Here is a 17,203-nt window from a genome sequence, read left to right on the forward strand (position 1 = left end):
GAGGCTCTGCTTCCGCAGGGACCGGGTGTTACGGACACAAGGTCCCTTTGCTCCCAAGAGCCAGGAGTTGCTATTTCTTGGCTTCTGGCACCTTTTTATTTATTTTTTTTTTTTTTTTTGAAGAGCATTAAACAAACTAGGAGAAGGCAGCTATTAAAAATCAACACTTTTTTTTTTGGTTTTTTTTTTTCTTTTTTTACTTAAAAGCGAGTTGCACGGCACGCTATGGATTACTCAGTTAAAAAAAAAAAAAAAAAAAAATAACAAAACATGAAAACCCAGCCTATTCCTGACGTTTTGCTAATGCGTGGGACAGGCCACGCCAATAAAAAACAAAAAAACAGGAAAACTACATTAAAAAAAAAAACAAACAACAAAAACCAACAACAAAGTCACAGAAAAAAGGCCGGCTCTACGTTCCTCACGCGCAAACCTCCCCTCCACAGCGGGGGCTATTAGTGAGCCCTCCCAGGAGCCAAACAGGCGAGCTGCACGGGGGGGTTTCTCAAGTCACGGTTGAAAAACAACTCCCCACCAAGGTGAGCTCGGGCCAGGCTGGCCCCGAACACGGTGCTTTGGCTCTTCCTCACTGCTCTTCTCAGTCCTCCCGTGCCCGGCTCGCAAAGCCCAGGGCCGACGCAGGCAGCACCTGAAATAGCAAAATTAATTAAATTTTAATTTATCATGCTACAGCTGCAAACCAATAACCCCCCTCCAACCCCCCCCCCCCGACTGTGCTGAAATCACACCCTTGGTAGTGTATAAACACATAAGGATGTATATTAACCTGCTTAAAAGACACATAAGGATGTATATTAACCCGCTTAAGACCCTGTTACGTCCCTCTAAAGAATAATTTTTTTTTGGTTCCCCTCTGCAATTTCCAGTTTGAAGGCGTGGGCCACGGGGAGATCTGAGCTGATGGCGGAGGAGAAGGAGGAGGAAGAGGAAAAGGAGGAGGAGGAGGAGGAGGAGGGTGGAGGGAGGGCAAGGTTTTCCTGCAGTTCCTAAATTCCTGCCTCATGGTGTCGGAAGCCTTCCGACTGCTCTGGCCCCAGCACTCTGCTCAACGCCCCGGGGGGTTCTTTGGTGCAGACAGCGTTTGATGGTGGTTCCCCATCGCTGCCCGCCTGGCTGAGGGCTCTGCAGCCCCCAGCTGCTCCCCCCATTTACGCTGCTCTGACCCCCTCCCCACCTCGGCCACCACGCTCATCTCTGCCCCTTTACACTAACGTGCCTGAAACGCGGCTGTCTCTGCAGTTTTCTTTGAAGGAAGATGTTCAAGAAGTCAGCCAGCATGTTTTCTAGCCCATATTTTTACACCCGAATTCACTCCCCTTCCCTTCCCGGAAAAAAAAAAAAGAAGTGGAGAAAAAAAACCAAACCCAACCCAACCAACCAAAAAAAATTGCCCTTTCCCACCTGCCCTCGCTGTCCGAGTGATTTCGGCAGCCTCTGTGCCTGCTGTCCCACCCCCCCACCCCGAGTGACAGTGACCTCCCTCCGAGGCGCTGCCATCGCTCTCGGCCCCCTCTTGGGTTTCATCAGCTGCTTCCCCGACACCCTGCTCCCCCCCCAACACACGGTCAGAGATGGTGGGGCATCTATTTTGAGCTCGCCCTCACTTTCTTCTCCTCTTAGGCTTTCCAAACATCAGATTAAAAGAAATGATACTAAAGGAGGATACTTTGAGGAGGAACTTCTTCACTTTGAGGGTGGCAGAGCCCTGGAACAGGCTGCCCAGAGAGGTGGTGGAGTCTCCGTCTCTGGAGACATTCAAACCCCGCCTGGACACGTTCCTGTGCAACCTGCTCTGGGTGACCCTGCTCTAGCAGGGGGGTTGGACTGGATGATCTCCAGAGGTCCCTTCCAACCCCATGTGATTCTGTGAAAGCCTGAGGTATATAGTGTTTGCTAATTTAAGTGTTTCTCCTCCTAACCCTCCCTCTCTCTCCCCAAACCCCAGAAAGGGTGGTTTGTGGCCCCCACTTACCCACTGGGCACCCGTCTGCTGCACCCCCCCATCCTCCGGTCCGTCCTGCCCCTGCCCGGAACCCATGGCAGCTCTCACAGACTCGTACAGGCGCTCCACGTGGCTTTCTAGCTCCGCCGACTGTTTGGCAATCAAACCCAGCGTGTCTTTCAGAGCTGGAAAACAAAACGCAGGATGAAGGCGGCAGAACGGTGACAGTTCGGGAATCACCTCCTCCCACATCTTTATCCCAGTGGGATAAAGACAAAAACCTAAGAAGGGACACATAAAGAGGTAGAATCACACCCATCTCCCACGATGGAAGGTACGGAGCAAGGCAAGGGCCAAGGCAGGGTGCAGCTGGAAGCGCTCGAGTGTTAATTCCTTCAAACCCCCACGTCTCCGGGCAGCAGCAGGGGTGTAAAAACCCTTTTCGCTCCCATTCACTGAATGGCAAACTCTGCCCACCCAGGAGGGGCGGGGGATTTCGGGGGAGCAGACGCATCATAGAACGGTTAGAGTTGGAAGGGACCTTAAAGATCATCTCGTTCCAAACTCCCCTGCCCTGGGCAGGGACACCTCCCACCAGACCAGGTTGCTCCAAGCCCCGTCCAACCTGGCCTTGAACCCCTCCAAGGATGGGGCAGCCACAGCTTCTCTGGGCAACCTGGGCCAGGCTCTCACCACCCTCACAGCAAAGAAGTTCTTCCCCAGATCTCATCTCAATCTCCCCTCTTTCAGTTTAAAACCATTCCCTTTCATCCTATGGCTCCCCTTCCTGATCAAGAGTCCCTCCCCAGCTTTCCTGGAGCCCCCTTTAGGGACTGGAGGGGGCTCTAAGGTCTCCCCGGAGCCTTCTCTTCTCCAGGCTGAACCCCCCAACTCTCTCAGCCTGTCCTCACAGCAGAGGGGCTCCAGCCCTCACAGCATCTCCATGGCCTCCTCTGGCCCCTCTCCAACAGCTCCATGTCCTTCTGATGTTGGTGGCCCCAGAGCTGGAGGAAGCACTGCAGGGGGGGTCTCCCCAGAGCGGAGCAGAGGGGCAGAATCCCCCCCCTCGCCCTGCTGGCCACGCTGCTGGGGATGCAGCCCAGGATGTGGGGGGCTTTTTGGGCTGCCAGCACACTGGCTGTGTCCGTGACACATGGGCTCCCCCTCACCTGGAGAACTTGAGGCCATGCAGTTGAGGAGAGCTTCTCCCCTCTCCAGCACGCTCTCCGTCAGGCTCCGGTGGTTGGCCACATCTTTCCTGAACTCCTGGGAAGGGAAGGAGAAGAGGAGCGCTGCTGAGAAGGGTTGTGGTGTTTGTTTTTTTTGGAAGAGACACACCTGGGGCAGGTTGCCTGGGGAGCCGTTTCCCCCAGGAAAGAGCTGCACCGAAGAGGGGGGAGAAAAGCCAGCGGTGACACCCACCGAGCAGCGGCGCAGCGATGCCTTCAGGCTCTCGGTGTCCGGCGAGGGTGGTACCCAGCCCTCGGTGATATCTGCGACCGTGTACAGCCAGCGAATGAGCTCTTCCAGCTGGCAGCAAAACATCTACTTAACGAAGCATAACGAAAAGGGGTTACTTATCTATTTCTGCAACAAAGACGGAGGAGGGTCAGCAGTAGGTGAGCCAGCGGCGTTTCAGGAAGCCCATGCTCCCTCCTGCTCTCCCCTCAGCACACACACACATCCCCGAGCTTGGGAAAACAAGGGTCGACGGGAAAAGGGAAAAAAAAGGCAAAAAGCAAATTAAACCCCTAAGTACACACATGCCCCAAAACTCACTGGGTGGCAAGAATTGAGGGTCACCCTGAAATGGCTGCCACACAGAGGCGTCGGAAGCCAGTGGCACCCAGGCTGAAGGAAGGGGTTTGCCTCCACCACCTCCCAGCCGAGGAGACACCCTCCTCTTCTCTGGAGCCGTGCGGTTAATTTGCAGTTGCTTTTCCCCCAAGGGTTTGTCTCGTCCAATTAAGCGCTTTCATTTATTTTTAAAGCCTCTCGGTAAGGGATTATTTTTGTAAGAGGCTGCAGGAAACCCAGGGGGCCTCTGCTCACACCGAAACCAGATTCCAGCCCGGTCCTGCTCCTCGGGAGTCAGGGTTTTGCTCTAAAACTGAGCTGCTTCTCCCTGGTTTGGGGCGATAGATACACCCTAGTGCTGACGGGAGAAAAGACCCTTTTATATCAGAAGAGCTACTGCCGTACAAGAGGAGGGGATGAGGCGCACTGGTGCTTGCAGCCGTGTGCACTATAATAATTTACTCTCTTGCAAAGAGCCCAGGCATCACTTGCCTGAAAAATAAAAAATTCACAAAACAATCGGGAAACTCTTCAGAGAAATCCTGCCGGTTCCACTCGGCCTTATTATTATACCCTTAAGCAGGACCCAGCCTGGGGCTGAAGGGAGAGTCCGGCCCTGCTGCATTAAATAGCCGGAGCGACGGGACAGGCAGCAAACCCTGGGTTTCACACCAGTCCAGCCCCAGCTCCAGGCTCTTCCCGCTGCTGCGGGACAGGGGGGATTGGGGGACACCGAGAGCCACACGTCCCCCCGACGCCGAGCCCCAGGAAAAGCCAGACGGGCTCCCACTCCATCAGAAAAAATTATCCACTCCGGTGAGCCCCCCCCCGCATCATGCAGAAGGGGAAGCCTTAATTAATTGTGCCATAAATACAAAGATGTTTTATGCCAGATCTTCCCATAATAAACTTTATTTCCTCATTCTCAGCCTACCTTAACGCACTGGGCGAGGGACTCGCCTTGGTGGCTCTTCTTCGGATGCCCCTTCACCCGCGGTTCATTTAGGTGGGTCCCATCCAATGTGTCCCCCAGACCGGTCGGTAGACGAAGCCGCTGCAGAGGATCCCTATGGATCTGGCCGCACCATCCACTGTTTTCCCAGCTTAGCTTTCGAGAGCTGCAGGGGTGCCACAGCCCAGCATAATCCTCGATATTCCCTCTTTTGTCCCTGCCACCTGCTTCTCCCAAAGGAGCCAACGCAGAGGAAAGGGGCTGCCCGCCCTCGCTGCGACAGGGCAGGTTACGGTGGTCGTGCCCAGGCGTCCTTATAGTTAAGGAAAGATCGGATAAGAACTGAGCCAGCCTTTCCAGCTCCCGCAGTCTGGGAGGCAGGGAGAGAAATTCTTCGTCATCCTCCCACTCTTTCCTTAGAGGGAGCACTCGCGTTGTAGGTAAAAACCCATTAATGCTTTTCGCCTGCCCTTTGTGGTTTGGGAAGGGGCTCCCTTGGGTACACCAGCTTCTCCCACCCGCAGCGGGGCGGCCAGGTGAACCCAGCCCAGCTGATTCCGTCGTTACATCCTTAGCAAGACCTCTAGAAGGATGAGAGGAAGTGCTCTTTGCAACAGGTAAAGGTTCATAGGACGAGCCAGCTCCTGAGCAGCCTCTTTTTCCAGGCCCTGGGGTGGAGGACCTCGCTGCAGAGGCCACGAACCTCCGACGTCCGTTTTCTCCGCTTCCCCGAGCCTGCCCACCTCGGCTGTAGATGCTGGTGGACCTCGACGTGCCCTCGGGGGAAACAGAAAAGCTGTCCAAACCTATCCCTGAGTCATGGAGGAAAGGCTCCGGCACCTTTCCCAGCTTGTACCTTGGCTTCAGCGGATAAGCGTAATCCAGCAAGTCCTCATACTCTTTATTGGGGTTCCAGTGGGGCGAGTGACGGTCAGGAGATGGGGGTAACGAATCCGGTATGGCACAGGCCCAGTAATCAGCTTGGTAGGATGACATCCCCCTGATGCGCTCCACCATGGCACCGTCATCGAGCAGAGGACTGAAGGGCTTGTGTACCCTGCCTTCTGCCGCACCCCTCCGACGGCACGGGTCCCGGGCAGCGGTGGCCACAGGAGAAGGCACGTCCACGCTGGCTGGCAAGCTTTGGGACAGCCCTTCGGAGAGGCCATTTTCTTCGGAAGACAGAGCGGAGAAGCTGGACGCGGAGTGGCTCCGCAGGGCGCTCTCGGGGCTGAGAGGGGTTTGGGGCCGCAGGAGCTCAGGGGTGGAGGAAAACGGGGATGGAGCTCCCAGCCTGCGGCTCCGCCGGCCGGCATGGGCATCGTGGCTGCTGCCGGCGAGGATGCTCTCCTCTGCAGAGCTGCGCTGGCTGGGGGGGCTGGATGCTGGCTCCCAACAGCCTGATGTCTTCACCTGCTTGAGGACAGGGGGGAAAAAGGAAAGGGAGGGAGAAAGGGATGGATAAAATGAAGCACAGCATCCAGATAAAAGGCTCCTTTGAGCCGGGAACATGGAGATAAAAGCCCAGCCCTGGACCTGCTGTGAGGAGAGGCTGGAAGGGGAACTCTTCCATCAGCAGGATGACACACAGCTGCCCAGAACCCAGAGTGGGGCTTGCTTTTAAGGGCTTGGGAAGCTTCACAAGTCATTTGGCAGCAAGAGGCACCTGTTTAAGGAGCCCCGACCAGAGCAACTTCCCAGCTCCACAGCGGCAATACAGGAATGGAGCTCAGGAATTCGAGCCCAAGCCCTTCCCCACCGCATGGCTTAGCCCATGGGCAGGAGGAGATGGGAAGCCCTTGATAGGTCAGCCCAGACAAACGAGTCCCCACCTCGCTTGGAACTTCCCAGAGATGCAGCAACACCTGCACATCCGGCCCTCTCACCTGCTGCTCTCCGGAGGAAAGGCACCGGTAGCCACCATGACGATGCACATCACCGTCATCGTCAGCTCTATAAATTAACGTCTCTGTCTCCGAGAGGCTTGCTCTTGCTCTGGGAAATCTGGACACGGATTCTGAAGGGGCTTCTCGGTGGTAGCTTGAGCCTCCCTGGGTAACACCAGTGGCCAAGTGGCCGCGTCTGCTCATTGCCACGCTCTCCGTCCCTTGCGGGCAGGGCTTGGCTTCCTCTGCCCCTAAAAGCTGTCGCAGGCTGTCTGCTAGCTCTGGGTAGTCCATCTCCACCTCTGCGCAGTCCCAACGACCATCACCCTTGGCATTCCTGCTCAGCGAGGCTTCAGAAGGTGATTTCCCCACATCCACGGCCATTGGGACAGAACTTCTTCCGCAAGACGATGCCAAGCCTCGGGCTCTCTGAAATACACAACGCACGGTAGCGGCAACTTGCTGTTCCCCCTCGTCTCCAGGTCAAAGTGAAGAAACTGGGTATAGTCTAATAACCACGAGCTTAAGCGTATTCTGGGTCAGACCCCAAAAATCATAAAGCCGCATCTCAGTGCATCGAGTGGGACAGAGGAAAGAGCAAACCCGTGCGTCCCGGCAGCGCTTTGCCTTCTGGTTTCAAGGACACGACGCACAGAGAAAAATCTAATTAAAGCTCCTGGCCACACGGTGCATATATACCTTATACCTCGCTGGCACGGTGCGGCTCTCTCCTGAATTAATGGCCAGTCTCACAAACAGTTTGTGCACCATGAGGTTGCTGGGCCCAAATGAGACATCATTAACTGGGACATAAAGCACCTATTAGCGTGGCTGAGCCCTGAGGGCTGTTGGGGTGGAAAGTTGAGGGCTTTTTGAGAGACAGACTCAAAACCTTGCAATGGAAGCCACCCAGAAGCGAAAGGTATATATAATAAATTAGAGGGGGAGGCAGGAGGCTGTAAATCCCAAACCTGGCGCTTAGCTCTGCAGCTTCTGCCTCAATTCATGAAATGAACTCTTTGTGAAATTAATTAATGGAAATACTTGCTCAACCGATGACACATTTTTCGCGGCAAATCGTTCTAAGGTGATTATTCTCCAAGTGTGAGCCCCGGGTGCTCCAGGCACGGAGATGCTCCACCACCACCCTTTCGCTGCCCACGCTGGACGGGAGCGAGGAGCTGCGGCGGAACAACACGATGAGGCAAATCCAGGGGAGCCAATTCCGAATTGGGAGCCCAAACCGACTCCCCAAGGGGGAGCCAAAGCTCCAACAGGAGATCTCCTTTCGCAAACACCGGCCAGAGCCGAGCGCCTCGGCTTGCATTTGCCGAGCCAGCAGGACTCAAAAATACACTCTCGACAGCAAGGACACCTCGCGGGGCTCCCCACGGAGCATCGAAACCGGCGCTGCCGAAATCCAAATTGCTTTGGCACTGCCAAAAGCCTCTCCAGCAACTCCAGCCTGGAGCCAGGCTGCCGGCATCAGGAAAACCCTGGCAGAGTGATTTTGCCCGTACTCACCCAGCGACAGAGAGTATCGCCAGCAAACTCAACTTAAAAAGAAATACAATTAAAAAAAAAAAAAAAGGAGGGAAGAAAGCATTCCCAAACAATACGTGGAAGTGGGAAACAAGCTGGTACTCACCCCCTCCGTCACGATAAGGTTTTATGATCCACCCCTCCGGGGGATGGGGGGAGGGGGTGTCCCACGGGCAGAGCCCGCGCCGGTGAACAAAGGGCGGCGAGGTGACACGGCGGGTCTCCCGGGGAGACCCAATCCCCGGCACAAGCCGGGTCTCCCAGGGAGACTCAATCCCCGGCACAAGCCGTGGCAGGCACCGCAGCCGCCTTCCCTTCCCCCCCCCCCGTCCCGAGAGCTCCCTGTCGCACTGCTATATTCAGCTCGGCGGCGGCAGCTGCAGAGAGGGCAAGTAAAGCCTGGGCCCTGCCAGCCCCCCCCACGCAAGCCACGTCCCGCTGCCGACACCGGGACTCAACCCCTTGACCGCTGAAGAAGTCGCTGCCAAGCACAACCCTACAGGCGTCGTCGTCCTAAACTCAACACAATTCCTCTCTTCCCACCCCCCCCAAGATTGCAACAAACGTCATTGATAAGCCTACCCTGCTAAATTCCCTACGCATTATACGACAATATATATCTTTAAAACGTCTGCCTTGTTTCACGCAAGGTAGATTTCTGATGCTAAGGGAAAGAGTATCCCGAACTGCTCGGGAACCCGCCTGTGTCTCCCACGGAGCGCGTGTGGGATTATCTCTCCACGTACCCATGGTATAGATTTTTAAAGCCAGAGGTCTCCTGAGCCCAGGAGGCAGCCCCCTCCTACTCGCCGGCCTTCACTGACTCCCATCGGTTCCGTTGGGACAGTCAGGCCATCAAGCGTTAGCGGATCGAATGCCAAATCCAACTTACAGGCCATTTAAACGCCCAGAAAATCCCAGGAGATAATATTACTTTACTGGCTTTGAAAGGCAGGGCCTCGGCCACGAGGAGAAACTTGGCTCGCCGGTTGGATTCCTCCTCTTCCGACCCAAACCCACTGAGCAGGAAGCCGCCGGGGTGACAAACGGTGTATTACATTCATAGATTCATAGGTTGGTCCAGGCCGGAAGGGACCTCCAAAGGTCATCTAGTCCGACCTCCCCGCAGTCAGCAGGGACACCCCCAACTAGACCAGGTTGCCCAGGGCCTCGTCGAGCTTCACCTTGAATATCTCAAGGGAAGGGGCCTCAACCACCTCCCTGGGCAACCTGTTCCAGTGTTCCACCACCCTCATGGTAAAGAACTTTTTCCTAATATCCAATCTAAATCTCCCCTTCTCCAACTTAAAACCATTGCCCCTCGTCCTGTCGCTGCAGGCCTTTGTAAACAGACCCTCCCCAGCCTTCCTGTAGGCCCCCCTCAGGTACTGGAAGGCCGCTATGAGGTCTCCCCGGAGCCTCCTTTCCTCCAAGCTGAACAACCCCAGCTCCCTCAGCCTGTCCTCATAGCAGAGGTGCTCCAGCCCCCTGATCATTTTGGTGGCCCTCCTCTGGACCTGCTCCATCAGGTCCATGTCCTTCCTACATTGAGGGCTCCAGACCTGCACACAGTACTCCAGGTGAGGTCTCACCAGAGCAGAGCAAAGTGGCAGAATCACCTCTCTGGATCTGCTGGCAACACTTCTTTTGATGCAGCCCAGGATGCGATTGGCCTTCTGGGCTGCGAGAGCACATTGCCTGCTCATGTCCAGCTTCTCGTCCATCAGCACCCCCAAGTCCCTTTCCTCAGGGCTGCTTTCTAATACCTCATCCCCCAGGCTGTATTTATACCGAGGATTGTTTCTTCCCAGGTGCAGAATCCTGCACTTGCTTTTGTTGAACCTCATGAGGTTCAACTGGGCCCACCTCTCCAGCCTGTCCAGGTCCCTCTGAATGACATCCCATCCCTCTGGTGTATCGACAACACCACACAGCTTGGTGTCATCTGCAAACTTGCTGATGGTGCTCTCAATCCCTCTGTCTATGTCGTTGATAAAAATGTTAAACAGTACTGGTCCCAGCACGGACCCTTGAGGGACATCACTTGTCACATTCCAGGATCCCTTTCAGAGCCCAAGAGCCTGCTTCAAATTCACTATTTTGGTCACTTTCACACCACCCCCACCCCCCCCCCCTCCCTGTTACAAGAAGAAGGTGATTCAGCAGAGAACGGCAGTAATTATCACACGAATGGGCATCTCACCGCCTCTAATCCCCCCTTGCACACACTGGCAGCGCCGCTCACCCAAAAACGATCCAGGAAATATAAATCTGAAGGGGGAGGAGGGCGCTGGGCACCTGTAGCTTAGGACATAAACCCCTCGGCAATCAGTTCTGTGGCTGGGGAGTGATTTTAAAAAAAAAAAAATTATATATATATATAAAATAAAGAAAAGCTTAACAAGGCACCAAAGTAGAATTCAAAGTTTTAAACTGAGCGTGCAGCAAGTAACGATCGACACCTCGGTACCTCTTTATTTTAAGCAGATGCCACGTTAAACTCGGAGTGACGCTGAACGTCGTCATCTCCATCAGATTCAGTGGCTCGAGTCGCCTGTCAGCCAGCCCCGTAAAAACAACTACAAAAAACATATAGAATCTTAATCTGAATTGGAAGCCTTAAATCTGAAAAGCACGTGTTAAGCAACATTAACAAAAAATATAAAAAAAAATTAGAGGTCACAACCCATCTGGTATTTTTGTAACTCTATGCAGGAGCGCAAAGGTTGAACTATTCTGAACTTCAAAGACCTTACGGTCTTACATATAAAATAAGCAAATATATCTCAACAAATATATTTGTTGACCCTACGGATGCAGCAGGCAGTGATATAAGTTTCTGTGGTGCCACTGCTCTTTAAAGAAAGAGCAAATGCTGGTGCATAGGTTCAGGACATCTCCAGAAGCTCGCTGGCAGCTAAACAGAAACCAGGACACCTGCCAAGGTGCAGGAGTGAGAGTAAAATCTGCTTATTTCAGAATTTGTAAGGCTATTCCAATGGCCAGCGGAGATTTTGCTGCCTTTTCAAGAAAGGTCTCTAATTCAGGCAGCTGATTTCAATTGATTTCAGGGGGGAGCTGGACATCCAACCCCGCTTGGATGCAGGTTAGAGGAGGAACTCGCACGCAACCCGTACGCAGAAGGATCAGGCAAAAAAGTCACAGAATCACAGGATGATATGGGGTTGGAAGGGACCTCTGGAGATCATCTAGTCCAACCCCCCTGCCAAAGCAGGTCCACCCAGAGCAGGTCGCACAGGAACGTGTCCAGGTGGGTTTGAATGTCTCCAGAGATGGAGACTCCACCGCCTCTCTGGGCAGCCTGTTCCAGTGCTCTGCCACCCTCAAAGTAAAGAAGTTCCTCCTCATGTTTAGGTGGAACTTCTTATATTCAAGTTTGTGCCCATTTCCTCTTGTCCTATCCCTGAGCACCACTGAAAAGACTGGCCCCATCTTCTTGACACCCACCCTTTAAGTAGTTATAGGCATTGATCAGATCCCCCCTCAGTCTTCTCTTCTCCAGACTAAAAAGACCCGAGTCCCTCAGCCTCTCCTCGTAAGGGAGATGCTCCAGGCCCCTCATCACCTTTGCATCCCTGAAGTCAACATTTAAAAAGCAGAATGAACACGCTACCGCCCCTAAGCGCAACTCCCAACTACAAGAGCATCTCGAAAGCAACGTGTCTCACCATCTTCCAACACAAAACCCTAAAATTCAGAGGTCGGGCTGACAGCGGATCAAGACCAACCCTCCTGACGGAGGAGAAGCCAGCCCACATCCTCAGGCAGGACCAACACGGCTCCGGGGGAAGGGACCCCCCCCCGGCTTTAGGCACAGTGGAGACTTTCCACGGGCCTTCAAACCATATGGAAAAAAGGGCCAGGAATCCCGGCTACACCCCAGCCTTCCATCGTCTCCCCAGCCACGGGGCGGCACGGAAATGGAACACTCCTGCCTGATTTGGGTTGGTTTGGTTGTTTCCCCCCCCCCCCCCCCCCCCCCCCGATAAAAGCTGAAGAACAGCTCTTCCCTTCATTTCCAAGGGGGGGAAAGGTCCGGAGGGATGTCTCCAGAAGACTGACCCCCGAACTTTTTTCACACCACCAGAAGAAAAGCTGCTAAAGAGCCGCTCCAAACCCGGGGTGGGGGGGGAGACGGGACACAACGGGAGCTCCGTCCCACCGGTGGGGGACATCCCACCCACGGCCCCCCGGCAGGAGCACCTCGGCAAGAGCAGCCAACCCTCAGACGAGTCCCCATCTCCCACCAGTTCGGGTGTTGCTGGGGAGGAGGCTTCTTTTTTTTCTTTTGGTATTTCTTTTTTTTGGGGGGGAGGGGGGGGGAGGAAATAAAAAACCCACCGTTCTCACGTCTGAGGCCGGCGGGAGGGGAGCTTTGGTGGGTTTGGGTTTTTTTGCTCCTTTCCTTGCATGTTTTCTGCCCGAAAAGCCTTGCCACAGCTGCAAAAAAAATTAAATAAATAAATTAGCAAATTAACGTCAAAAAAACAATTAACTAAGAAATGATAAAGGCGATAAAGCCGAGGGGGCACCGCACCCCGGGGATGCCCTGACCCGCCGCGAGTAACGGGAACGGGCTTCCAAAGGGCAAGCCGACCGCTTCCTCCCCCCCCCCCCTTTTCTCCCCCCGCCACGGGAGCCCCGGGGGCTGCTCCTCGTGTCCCCCCCCCCCCCCCGCTTCAGTCCCTGTCCGCTCCCCCCTCCCACCCCCCGGCACCTCCGCCGCCCCCGCGGCCCGGCCCGCACCCACCCAGCGGCGGCCGCCGCCGCCGCCACGCCCCCCGCCGCTCCCCTCCAGCCAATGGGAGCGCCCGACGCCACGTTAACGCCAGCACCCTTCGGCGGCTCGACAGCCAATGGGAGCCGAGCTGAGGCCTCCGCGGCGCCGCCGCAGTGGCTCAAAGCCGCCCAGCGGAGTTGAGCCCCGCCCCCATACCAGACCACGCCCCCCTCCACAGAGGCCACGCCCCCCAGCCCCGCCCCTGAGCGGGACCCGGGACTCGGGTTTCGGGATCCGGGGTCCCGTGCAGGACCCCGGCCAAGCACGGCGTGGAGTAAATCAGCCTCCCGGGAGTGAATCCCCCCCAGGAGTGACTGCACCCCCCCTGGAGCAGCGTCCTCTCCCTCGGGGAGCTGGTTGCGACTTCAGGGTGTTTGCTTCTCTTCCATACGTGGACCTTCCCGGGGCGTCACCGGGCTGTTCCTGGGATGGAAAAACCATCTAAAAATGGGATTGCATGAGCAGCGACGCTACACGTAATGGCAAACAAGAGTTTAGCACCCTACAAGGGCAACACGAAGGAGGAGGGTCCCCAAGATCTCCATCCCCGGCAGCAGAGCGGGCCCAGGGGCCGGCTGTGCCCCAACGGTTGGGCAGCCTTCGGATCAGGATGGATCCTGAGTCCTCTCTTCCCGCGTGGAAGTGGGTGGCTCTGGGGTTTGTACCCAGCCCGACCCTCCTTTGGTGGATGGAGCAGCTGTACGTGCCCACCTCCTGTAGAGAATACAAGGCTGATTGTGGTCTTTGTCTGCCCTATTAATCACAGGGGGATATGGGTTTGGAAGGGGCCTCTGGAGATCATCTAGTCCAACCCCCCTGCCAAAGCAGGTCCACCCAGAGCAGATTGCACAGGAATGTGTCCAGGCTGCTTTTGAATGTCTCCAGAGAAGGAGACTCCACCACCTCCCTGGGCAGCCTGTTCCAGTGCTCTGCCACCCTCAAAGTACAGAAGTTCCTCCTCATGTTCAGATGGAACTTCGTATGTACAAGTTTGTGCCCGTTGCCTCTTGTCCTGTCACTGGGCACCACGGAAAGAAGACCGGCCCCAAGGAAAGGTGAAGTGGGAATGGGATCAAGGAGCATGAAAAAGAAAAAAACGACAGAATCACAGAAGCAAATGAACAAATCCATTATCTCACTTACTTCCCTGGAGCCCAAACATGTTTGTGGGGTGTATGTTGCTCTAACCAATCTCACAAAGCTTTTCCCACCAAAAAAAAGCCTGTATGCTCAGAACTGGTGTGCGCTGAACTTTCTCACTGGGCAAGAAACCAGCTTTGGAGGAGTCAGGCACCTCTAGAGAGCGGTTGGGGCCACCTAAGCTGGTGTAGGACCAGCCTCCTGACTGGGTTTTCTGTGAGGTACAATGAATCTGGGCCTCAGAGCAGCGTTGTGGCTGTTCTTGTGCCGCTGGATGGATCCTGTGAAACCAGGACGCGGATTTCTTCGATAATGCTGAGATTTCCTAGAGGTCGGTTCTCATAAAGTGCTTTATGAAGGACACTGGTGCCAGGTTTAGGCCATGAAGGACCAAAGAGACATCTGAGGTTGGCTCAGCAGGCTGGTGGCAGCAGGGTGAGGGGAACACCACAGGTATCCCAAGTCCCTGGCTGGTCTTTCGATCCACTGGCCACACTCCTCAGCCTCACAGCATGCTCCAGTGCTGCCACCCCGTGTGTCATGGTGTATTTTACCAGGTGTATTCTACTGACCTCACTGGAACCGGCCCCCATTTCCCATCCTGGTGGATCTTTTATGTGCCCTTGTGGCCAAGAGGGCCAATGGGATCCTGGGCTGCGTAGGGAAGAGTGTGGCCAGTAGGTGAAGGGAGGTCATTCTCCCCCTCTACTCCACACTGGTGAGGCCACAACTGGAATATTGCGTCCAGTTCTGGGCTCCCCAGTTCAAGAGAGACAGGGAACTACTGGAGAGAGTCCAGCGTAGGGCAACTAAGATGATTAAAGGATTGGAGCATCTCCCTGATGAGGAAAGGCTGAGAGAGCTGGGGCTCTTCAGCCTGGAGAAGAGAAGGCTGAGGGGAGACCTTATCAATGTTTACAAGTACCTAAAGGGTGGGTTGAAGGAGGATGGAGCTGACTCTTTTCAGTGGTTCCCAGTGACAGGACGAGGAGCAACGGGCACAAGCTGGAGCATGGGAAGTTCCATTCAAATATGAGGAAGAACTCCTTTCCGGTGAGGGTGCCAGAGCCCTGGAACAGACTGCCCAGGGAGGTCATGGAGTCCCCTTCTCTGGAGATCTTCAAGACGGCCTGGATGCCGTCCTGAGTGATGTGCTCTGGGCAACCCTGCTTTGGCAGGGGAGTTGGACTAGATGATGTCTAGAGGTCCCTTCCAACTCTGACAATTCCATGATTCCGTGATCTTCTCTCTAGAGAAAGAGAGTGGGAGTATCTTTTTCCAGGGCTGCTCTCAGAGGCTGTAACGCCGCAGCGTAACGTGGTAGGGCGCTCTCAGAAGAACTCGCAGCCCGGAAGGAAAAAGTACACATCATCCCTGTTCCCGCATAGTATTTCTGTATATTTGGGGTTTCTTTGATGAATGTTACGGCAGGGCTTCCGCAGGGCTGCACATCCAGCCCCCTGCCTCAGGGGCAGGCTTTTGAGAGTCAGCTTTTTTTTTTTTTTTTTGGTTGGAATTCACGCAGGCAAAACCCTTGTAAAAGGGGGAAAAAAAAAAAAAAAAAAAAAGAGCTTTTTATTCCTTATTCTCCAGGGAGCCGGTTGCCTGCCTGTCGAGGCCGTGCTGCTTTCAGGTGAGTCGAAAGGCCGAAGCAAACACGGATGGGTCATGATTCATCCCCCTCCCGCCTCCCCGGACTCGGCTGTTTTTAGCCGGTTTAAATTACTTGCAAGGTGCCAGACATTGTTCTCGGAGCTGAATAGCGCTCGGCTGTGGCCTCGGCCCCGGCAGGAAAAGGTTCGCCTCCTGTTCCGCCTCGGATCAAACGAGTGCCAGGATGTCTACAAGAACAACCAGAGCGCCGCAAAAAATCTTGCCGCCCCCCTCCTCTGGCTCCTGCTGAGAGGGTGTCAATAAACAAGGCGGGGGAATAAACTGGTGATCTAAAGGAGGGATTAATTAAAAATTGCAGGGAAATGATACCGTTCTTCACCCGCTGACATCTGGCCCTCTTTGTTAGGAACTCTGCCAAAGAGAAACTAGTTTATTTGATCTATAATACAGGGTCAAGTCCAGCCAACCTCCCATCCGAGGTCACTCAAGGCTGGCAGAGACTAAGATGGATCTTTTCTTGCTGATTTGAGACCTCAGGATTCTTTCAGATTTGTGTTTTTCAGCAAGGAGGTCCTCCAGCAAAGACAAATGATTTCACCCACTCTGTGGATGACAGCAGGAATCCCCATATCTATGACGTCAAGCAGAGCTTGCTTATGATGATCAGATCCAAAAGTGGTGCACTTCTAGTATGAGAGAAGTTGGGATAGGAAGATGCCATTTTCTTTAAAAACTTCTACCTTCTTGGTGGGAATATCCATTTTTCTGCACAGAACCGGATCCATCAGGAGCACCAGCTGTATATACCCTGAGTTTTAATACGCCCCAAACCAATGATGTGCTGTTATCCAAAGTTTTTGGCACATCGATTTGTAGTTTCTTTCTACCTTGAATGGTCTCACACAACAAGCCAGAGGCGTGACAGTCTGCGATGAAACCTGAAGCACGGGTGTGCACCATATGCTCTTGCACAGCATCTGCACTATCTCCAGCATCAGATTTCAGTCTAACAACGCAAATGTTTGGGATGGATGAGATGTCAGCAAATGCAGGGCTTGGACCCGACCTATTTGTTCCCAGGGCATTGCCAGCAATATTAATTGGGAGTACTGCAGTGAAAAGGAAAACCGGTTGTGTTCACTTTGCCATCTGTTGGCCAGCGGTATGGCATTATCTGTGGGGAGGATTTGCCCACGTTTGGGAACATTATTCCATTTCTGGTGCTGTGCCTCAGACAGCCAGGGAGTTAATATTACACGTAACCCGTTAGTACACCTGCCTGTCTCCCAGTGTTACCATTGAGGTGGGAAGGAGCTGCCACAAGCCTTCGTTGTCTCTGTTGGCTACATCGAAGTGATTGACATTATTCCTCTCCTATGTTAAAATTGCTCAGGCAATGATTTATAAAAAAAATACCTCTGTTGCAACCCAACAGGACTGCATTCCTCGCTCCTTAAGGACAGGCTGTCTGGCAAACTCTTTCACCCGTGCTTCTGGGCAGGAGCCGT

General features: G+C 54.2%; 1 protein-coding gene across 2 annotated transcripts; it reads right to left on the minus strand.

Annotated features, from left to right (window-relative positions):
• Positions 1-119: 119 nt before the first annotated feature.
• CEP68 (centrosomal protein 68) lies at positions 120-12,597 on the minus strand. 2 transcript variants are annotated; one of them, XM_074150475.1, is made up of 7 exons: positions 12,503-12,597; positions 6,599-7,027; positions 4,695-6,125; positions 3,386-3,508; positions 3,133-3,229; positions 1,994-2,148; positions 120-649 (listed from the first exon to the last, which is right to left on the minus strand). In XM_074150475.1, exons 2-7 carry the CDS (start codon positions 6,980-6,982, stop codon positions 599-601), a joined length of 2,241 nt encoding a protein of 746 aa, XP_074006576.1. In that variant the 5' UTR covers positions 6,983-7,027; positions 12,503-12,597; the 3' UTR covers positions 120-598. The 2 variants fall into 2 exon arrangements, with proteins under 2 accessions (XP_074006576.1, XP_074006577.1); XM_074150476.1 differs by lacking the exon at positions 12,503-12,597 and adding an exon at positions 8,247-8,509.
• Positions 12,598-17,203: the final 4,606 nt, after the last annotated feature.

Source organism: Numenius arquata, chromosome 7 (genome assembly GCF_964106895.1).
Source record: "Numenius arquata chromosome 7, bNumArq3.hap1.1, whole genome shotgun sequence".
Taxonomy (NCBI): domain Eukaryota; kingdom Metazoa; phylum Chordata; class Aves; order Charadriiformes; family Scolopacidae; genus Numenius; species Numenius arquata.

Bases quoted from the DNA above. Each gene is read 5' to 3' on its own strand.
- CEP68 (XM_074150475.1), bottom strand. From the start codon at position 6,982: ATGGCCGTGGATGTGGGGAAATCACCTTCTGAAGCCTCGCTGAGCAGG. The intron at 6,126-6,598 runs GTGAGAGGGCCG...GTCCTCAAGCAG, and splicing joins TTTCCTCCGGAGAGCAGCAG to GTGAAGACATCAGGCTGTTG. The intron at 3,509-4,694 runs GTAGGCTGAGAA...TTCGTTAAGTAG, and splicing joins CCCTCGCCCAGTGCGTTAAG to ATGTTTTGCTGCCAGCTGGA.